The sequence below is a fragment of the Adiantum capillus-veneris genome, chromosome 24 (genome assembly GCF_014529385.1).
Source record: "Adiantum capillus-veneris isolate H3 chromosome 24, ASM1452938v2, whole genome shotgun sequence".
NCBI classification, from domain to species: domain Eukaryota; kingdom Viridiplantae; phylum Streptophyta; class Polypodiopsida; order Polypodiales; family Pteridaceae; genus Adiantum; species Adiantum capillus-veneris.
Window position 1 is genome coordinate 34,907,911 of NC_140954.1, and position 7,823 is coordinate 34,915,733.

General features: G+C 42.8%; 1 protein-coding gene across 2 annotated transcripts; it reads right to left on the bottom strand.

Annotated features, from left to right (window-relative positions):
• Nucleotides 1-1,111: 1,111 nt before the first annotated feature.
• On the bottom strand, nucleotides 1,112-7,536 carry LOC147426193 (E3 ubiquitin-protein ligase RGLG4-like). 2 transcript variants are annotated; one of them, XM_086498067.1, is made up of 11 exons: nucleotides 7,448-7,535; nucleotides 7,259-7,326; nucleotides 6,707-6,791; nucleotides 3,690-3,833; nucleotides 3,373-3,486; nucleotides 2,839-2,936; nucleotides 2,624-2,703; nucleotides 2,363-2,468; nucleotides 2,138-2,265; nucleotides 1,911-1,965; nucleotides 1,112-1,386 (listed from the first exon to the last, which is right to left on the bottom strand). In XM_086498067.1, the coding sequence occupies exons 2-11, from the start codon at nucleotides 7,292-7,294 to the stop codon at nucleotides 1,294-1,296; spliced, it is 939 nt and encodes a 312-aa protein (XP_086354193.1). In that variant the 5' UTR covers nucleotides 7,295-7,326; nucleotides 7,448-7,535; the 3' UTR covers nucleotides 1,112-1,293. The 2 variants fall into 2 exon arrangements, with proteins under 2 accessions (XP_086354193.1, XP_086354194.1); XM_086498068.1 differs by lacking the exon at nucleotides 3,690-3,833 and having other exon boundaries at nucleotides 7,448-7,536.
• Between the last annotated feature and the right edge of the window lie 287 nt (nucleotides 7,537-7,823).

Genomic DNA, 7,823 nt, shown 5'->3' on the forward strand with positions numbered 1-7,823 from the left:
TCAATGACAGGAGTCGGTGAGTGCAGACTTACAATCCTCATACATACACATCCTCACTTCTTATCCCATGTTCTTTTACAAGTGTGTGTGTGTGTGTGTGTGTGTGTGTGTGTGTGTGTGTGTGTGTGTACGAGCATTATGGCTAGTAGCTTATGATATCCTTCCATGGTGTCATGGAAGTAATTTGGCTGACACAATCTCCAATACAATCACCATCGTTAATCACTCTTACCAATGCATAGCCACCAGCAATGACTTCGTGCATTGTTACCTAATGTCAGGACTTTGAGCTTATTCTAATCCTCCATTGGGCTAATAACGACAATCTGTTGCACATGCAATTCAATCCCTGCATGAATGAGCTCCTAGGTTTTACTATTTGCCATATCTTCATATGCACATATATTGTTCTCTTCCTCTTGTTTTTCCATTGTAAGATGCTTGGTGTCCTCAATGGTTCAACCACAGCCACATTCTGGACACACCCTTCCTCCGTTGCCATTCTTGGATTCCCAACCAGGGGCTGCTCGGGATCTCTATGAAATCATTTCTACATGGTTTTGACCATTGTTGTACTTGCAACCCCAACCATAGGTCAATACCTAGCAAAGTGACCAATTCTGTAACATTTGTAGCAAGCCATGGAAAATGAAAAAAACACCAATTCTTGAAGCAAGGCTCCAATGCACCCCATGTTCAAATCCAGAAACTTTGGAATGGGTCTATCCATGTTCCATACAATGCACATCTTAATATCCAGACCTGATCCCATCCGCTGTAGCTTAGGCATGAAGAGCAACCGGTCCATACTTGTGGATATGAACCATCTCCAAGTATGCCTTTCAACCATCATGTTAGTCAACATGGTTACCATGTTGTATATACACTCGCTCAACCTTGCAACAATGAGCTCGCAGGCGCAGGTGCTTAGCTCAAGCCGGAGTCTTAGCTTTCATCCCCCCCCCCCCCCCCCCCCCCCCCCGCCCCCCTCCTCCCCACCACAACAACAAAAGAGCTTATTTCAACTTCAACAACAACTCCCAAGTGAGAGCTCGCTTCATCTAAAATATCCACCGCAAAGATTACTTCAGAAAGAGACCAACACAATCAATGCCATTAACAGAGTCTCATGGGCCCTTCTATAAATTTAGCCTATATACATAATCATTAAAAAAGGAACAACGAAGTGCAATACAACGAGCATATACAGTTTGTTCTTTGGCAGCTACCCAAATATTATCATATAGGTAGCAATTCATGTGAGAGGAAGTCATCACAATCAAGACAGCCAGTTTAGCACTGAGCTCTCTGCTTCCTGCCGTCGCCAGATGAAATCCGCACCCTGCGCTTGGAACCACCCTGCACCAACTGCTGATGCGGAGAAAACTGTACAACACAAAAGGACACAAATTTCTCTCTCTCTCTCTCTCTCTCTCTCTCTCTCTCTCAACCAATGGCACCTCCACCAAACACATGCAAAGGAGATATGTCAACAGTTGGGATCAAAAAAGAGGCAAATAAACACTTTCTCACGCTTCTATTAATTACTGGTGAGGCCTCAGAAGGACAAATACCACATTCGTGAAGAAAAGGGTGGTGATAAGCTAACAAAGCTATACAAAAAGAGTATGGAAAGGCTTGTTGCATGTAAGCCTGCAAAGAAGGGGGAAAACAGTATTGTTGAAAATTTGTTTGAGAAGCAATATTGGATTGATATAGCGTATTTCCAGACTGCTGAGAAGCTTCTTGTACCTCATAAAGACAATGCACAAGAGGTGTGTACACATGCTGTGCGTGCGTGTGTGCATGTGTGTGTGTGTGTGTGTAAGAGAGAGAGAGAGAGAGAGAGAGAGAGAGAGAGCGCTAGTCATAATCCCTTAAGAAGTTCAGGCAAGTGAGGAAGTCTATACCTTGGGTCCAGGTGGTTGGACAACATATGCATTGTTGCTCTTAAAGCTTGGGTAGCTGCAATCAAAAGGGCCATGATTGAGTAATAATTGACAAACATACATATCGACGATATATCTTTCTTCAACATGCAAAGCCAGCATGCAAAGAGGAATGGCCCAAATTCAATGAAGTTAAGGACCTGGAGAGCCGACAGAAACAAAAGCTGCAATGATATGGCACTTCTTACCTTACGGCTCTCATTTGCTTTATGAAAGAATACTGGTTGGGTATCTCCATCAAGGCCTCTGTTGCAATTTCAGTCTCTCTCTCAAGAGGATCTCGGTACTCAGCACAAATCTCCGTGTAATTAACAAACTGCAGACAAAGTTTGTGAGCATTCGTGCTTAGCTAAAACAAGTAATTATACTCTCAAGCACGCGAACAAATGCTTTTGTGCATATTTCCATAGGACCTGGAAATTGTCGAACTTGCGAGTAGGTATGGCATCATCGAAAAGTTCCATCGTGTGCCAAGGTCCATCTCCAACTCCCACCATCACAATTGATAAGGGATAGTTGCTACGGTTTGTGGCATGCATGTCAACATCCCATTAGAGTCTAAAGCGCAATATACTGCCAAAAATCCTCACGGAAACCTCATGAAATCTTGCTGCCTCGCCTCTAATTGCACAATTATAACTTCAATTTGTTTAAGGGAGACCTTAATGTCATACCTTGCAGCCACAATGGCATCTATTGTTTCCTTTTCTTGCTGACTCAATCTTCCTCCATTCAAACCAATGTCCCCAGTTACCTAACAAAAATTTCCCTTTAACCCTTCTCCAACCAAGAACTAGAACTAGACACTCGAACGACAGATTTAGCATGAATCACGCGATACTTAGCCATCATCAAGATTAAATTTATAAGCTCAAACAATCACAAATACCTGCCCATCAGCAATAATTAAGAGAACATGAAACTGGTTCCCGCTTTGTCTCACAATATCGATAGCAGCATGTATTAAAGGAGCAAATGAAGTTGGTCCTACAAGGCAACACATATCTCACCTTAAAAGAAAATCCCAAAAACAAATGCTCATGTTTATGTAAATCTAAATGTCCTTGTTGCTTCCTTAATACATTTCATTACTTTGTCACTTGCACAAGAAGTTTTGGACAAATTCTCAGAATAATTCCCACATTGTGACTTACCTCACCATCATGAGCTTTTGTGAGAGAGGCACTGCATACCTAGCTAGGTACGATTGGGGGCAGCGGACCGCCGGCCCGGTGGGGGGGTCGGTGGTCCCTTGCCCCCAATCGTACATAGCTAGGTATGCAGCGCCTCTCGAGCAGAAGCTCATGATGTTATTCATTGTATGAAAACACTGGAAAAGACTCCGTTTTCCTACATGAGAAAATTTATAAACCTTCTTGTGTTGATATGAAAGTGTTAAACCATTGATGTCGGTAGACCATACCAGAAAGTGTAACGTGTGAAACCAACTGCTCATAGCGCTCCAAAACACCTTCAATCCCATGACAAGGCTGGCCATCATGGTAAAATGGAAACACCTTTCGATCATGAGTCGTTGCTGTATGCAAAGCAATAAAAAATAAGCCTAATTATCAAATAATTAAGGGAGACACTAAGCTCTTTGCTCCTAGATAAAAGCAAGAGCACTCTTGTTTGTCTGGAAACGATCAATATGGGTTGACATCAAGATATCCTTGACTCAAAGCGTGATCTACCAACCCGCAAATTAAAAGCTTTAAACTTGCAGTAACTTGGACATACCATCACCAAAACCAAAGCAAGGAATCTTCTTGTCATCATCATATCCCAACAGAGTTGTTCCAACAATTGAAATAACATGCTGATAGGGGTTGGTGACCCCATTGGCTATTGTATGAAGGTTCATACCATCAAAAGAATGTCTCCCTGTAAACCAGGCAAGAACTTTGAAAATCACTTAAACTATAAGACTGTACCCCTTCAAAACACAAACATTGTATGTATGCAAAGCATGCAAACATACTCACCCGCACATGGGTAGAGAGAGAGAGAGAGAGAGAGAGAGAGAGAGAGAGAGAGAGGGGGCGGGGGTGGGGCGGGGGGCGGGGGAGCGTTGTTTGTCGTGCAAGCCTATCTTGCTTTGTCACAAATTGTTGACGTGTCAAGCCCTGAAGAATGGAGCCAACTTGCAGATCATGGCCAAAGAGCCTAAACCCTAAGAAGACCAAGAACAACAGAAGAGGAAGTCCTACCAACTTATGGGACCCCGTTCGATGGGGCCCAAGTGACATAAAGGCATTAAAAATAAAGCAAAAACACACTTACAAGACTTTGCAGATCAAAATATGATGACATGGCACCTGTACGGACGTTCCACGATTCGCGACGGATTTTTAAGGAAATCCCAAAATTTTAGGAAAGTGTTTTTTTGGGGGTCAGCTTTTCATATTTGATGCTTTAAGGCTTTGGGCCTTTAAATATGAGCCTTGGGGACCCTCTCTGGCACTCTTCGGCGCGCAGATTGCAGAGAAGGTGCTCCCTAACTGTTGTACTTTGCCAATCAGTAATAATAAAGAAATACCGAAAAGGGCACCAACGTTTGGGACCAGTACTCTCTTGGGGTGCAGCTTCACCACTCCCTGTCTTGTGCCGTCCATATCGTTTAGTTCAGTTGTTATTTTAAGTGCTTAAAGTTGTGCAGTCTGTTCTTTTCTACTAGCACGTGCCTGTCTTGTGACATGCTCCACGTCTTTGCCTTGAGCAGGTTGCAGCCTCCCCCTCCTGGGTGGTGTGCACAAATGCTTCATTCACCATCCACATCGACTTGGCCACTGCTACCTCCTCGCTTTTCCCTCTTGCCTGAATGCATGTATATGCCCCCTGCCTTGTATTTCTTTCCTACTTTTAACTTCCTTTTGGTTTAGGCAGTGGTTTTGTGTGTTTTGTCTTCTTTACAGTTGATGTTGTTTTTCCCTGTTTTCTTTTATCACGGGATGTGTGTTTGGTTTTCATTTGTTTTTTTTGTTCCCTCTTTTCTAGAATTTGACGATCTCAACTCTTTCCTCATTGAGGAGGAAGCCATGTTAATCACTCAAGAAAAAATTCAGATGTCCAGCAAAGGTGGTAAAGCGTTGCTGCTTTCGATGCTAAAAAGACGTCCAAGGACCGTTGTTACAATTGTGGAAAGCGTGGTCATTTGTCTTAGGATTGCAAATCCAAAGGCAAAGAAAAGCATGATGAGGACCGCACTGACAGTGATTCTGTGAAGGACTGGGCGGAGTCTGTTGGTGTTGTACATGCTACACTGGTAAGGGCTCTAGCCTTCTAGTCAGGTGGTTGTTGCCACAACTTGCTTCCACCAAAGATAGGTTTGTGAGCGACAAAGAGAGGCAAAAAGAGCGCTCTATACTTGATTTGGACCATGTGTTAGAGTTCAAGTTATCGGTGTTTGGGAGTTCAAGGAACATGTATTTGGCAAGGAACCAACGTGATGTATACAAAACACAATGGATATGCACAAAATCCGTTGTTGCTGGCCAGATTATGGAGAGAATGTCTTCCAAAAGTTCATTGTGTATAAAATTTTGGATGTGATGTGTTCACAGTTTACGAATTAGGAATCTTGGATGTAGTGTGGTCTACAGTTCAGTTTTCTATGTGCTCAAGATGGCATTCTTCTTAGGCGATAGGTTGGTGGTAGCAAATCCTAGGTGTATCTAATAGACAGCTGCTACTAGGGTGTCCATGGTAGCTTCTTCATTGACTTGATCTTCCTAGATATGTTCACTATGAGCTACAGAGAAGGTGGTAAAATTACAACATCTCAAGTAAAGAGCCCAATGTGTTCCTAGTATTTATTTTGTCTTTAGGTATTTATTTTGAGGGGTACTTAAGGCCCACAGGCTAGTATGTAAGAAGCACCCAGCCCCCATTACATTATAATCTATTTAATTGCCAAGTTGGTTAGTTCAAAAGACTCTATCTCTTCTGCATTCTCTCTTAGATCTACTCTTCCGCACAGTTTCTCTCGTGGAATTCTTGGTTGCCTACTCCGTTTTCCTTTCCCCTACATCACCCATGGTTTTATTCCCCTACGGTTTTGTAATCCTCTCATATATTAGGGGTTTTCTCACCACCAGTTTGGTTATTTGTACTCCTATGGGCTATCGTAATGCCTTTCGGGTTTTCCTGACTTTGCTTATAAAATCCACATGGTCCAAGCCCCAAATTTCCTTTTAGAGAGAGAGAGAGAGAGAGAGAGAGAGAGAGAGAGAGGGATTTCTTGATAACAAAAAGCCCATTTTTTGCAAGAGCCACCACAAGAAGATTTACAAATTTTCTCATGTAGGAAAAGGGAGCCTTTTCCAGTCTTTTTCATACAATGCATAACTAGCTAGGTGTCTTTTTCATACAATGCATAACTAGCTAGGTATGCCGTGCCTCCCTCACAGAAGGTCGTGATGTTGAGGTAAGTCATAATGTGAGAATTATTGTTGAGGTACCTAGCTAGGTATGCCGTGCCTCCCTCACAGAAGCTCGTGATGTCGAGGTAAGTCATAATGTGAGAATTATTGTGAGAATCTGTCCAAAACTTCTTATGCTGCACACCATTGCAGACTCCAAAAGTAAACGACGTGGGCATGCACTAGTCTTTACAATGTGCAGCATAACAACTCGATGCCACAGCTGAATGAGGTATTTCAAGGAAACAATATAGATTGCAGGCTGCTACATAAGAGCCTCGAGAGTATGCTCAAAAAACAAGGAGTCAAGGCCAGAGAAAGTCTGAAATGGCTCACCAGTCCATTCATTGCTCTTCGTAAAGTCAATGCCGATAATCAAACTAGCAGACTCAAGCCCAGCTTCATTCAAAGCATTGCGAACCTATAAAAAGATGACGACAACAAGCCATTAATTCCCTTCGCCTTTGTTTGTTTCATATGAAAGGCCTTTCAATTCCAACAATTATGAAAAGAATTGATTAAGAAGTGTACGCATGCCATGCTGATTTTCGCATAACATTCATAATTGTACCTCTGAATTGTACCACTTAAAAGCATGTAATATCTTGAGAATCATGTGAGAAGCAATCTAAAACGGCCCCAAATCAGCATGCCAAGTGCAGTTTCCAAATTTACCTCCGACGAGAAGGCAATAAAATGCAGAGTGCGCAACCATGTAAAACTAGTATCACCCATCTCCTTCTTGAAGGCTGAACAACCACTTCTGAATTGTCCTGCTCTTGTCTTCTCATTTATATTAACTTTCTCTCTGTTGGCTTTTCTAGTTGCCTTTCTACATACTAATCTACTGCAAACTAGCTTACAATTCTGAATAAAGGATGCGCTCACCTCATAGATATCATTGAATTCGCATTCGCAAGACATCTTTATCCTAATGCCTCGAGCAAAGCTTCAATCTGAAAAAGCGTAAATGGCATTCCAGTGACTATATTCTCTCTCTCTCTCTCTCTCTCTCTCTCATACACACACACACACACACACACAAACCGTGCAGGGGAGAGAGAGAGAGAGAGAGACCGTGCAGGAGGTTGAGTGTGGGCGCCCAGCTGGTTCGAGGAGAGGAGCTGCCTTAAATAGCGAGCAGGAGCAGGAAGCCGAGGGAAGAAATTCGCCTGCCCTGGACCCACGCTTGCGAAGCTCTCTGTGATCACGAAACTGCATTGCGCTCGCGAATCTCCGCTTGCCAACGACGCTAATAATTCATGATGTTACTGTTACTACTAGGCGTATGGCGCCGATGGGTTTGCAGCATATTCGTTTGCTTTCTCTCAATAATTACAATCCAAGCTCAGCTAAACAAAAATCGTAGCCTAATAGGGCGTGGGCTTTTTGGATGGGATACCAATGGCGATTCCCTCCATCTTTTAATTTGAAATTTGAAAGCTTTTGTGAT

Bases quoted from the DNA above. Each gene is read 5' to 3' on its own strand.
- LOC147426193 (XM_086498067.1), bottom strand. From the start codon at position 7,294: ATGTCTTGCGAATGCGAATTCAATGATATCTATGAG. The intron at 6,792-7,258 runs GTGAGCGCATCC...ATCTTTTTATAG, and splicing joins AATTCAATGATATCTATGAG to GTTCGCAATGCTTTGAATGA. The intron at 1,387-1,910 runs GTATAGACTTCC...TGTGTTGTACAG, and splicing joins TCCAACCACCTGGACCCAAG to TTTTCTCCGCATCAGCAGTT.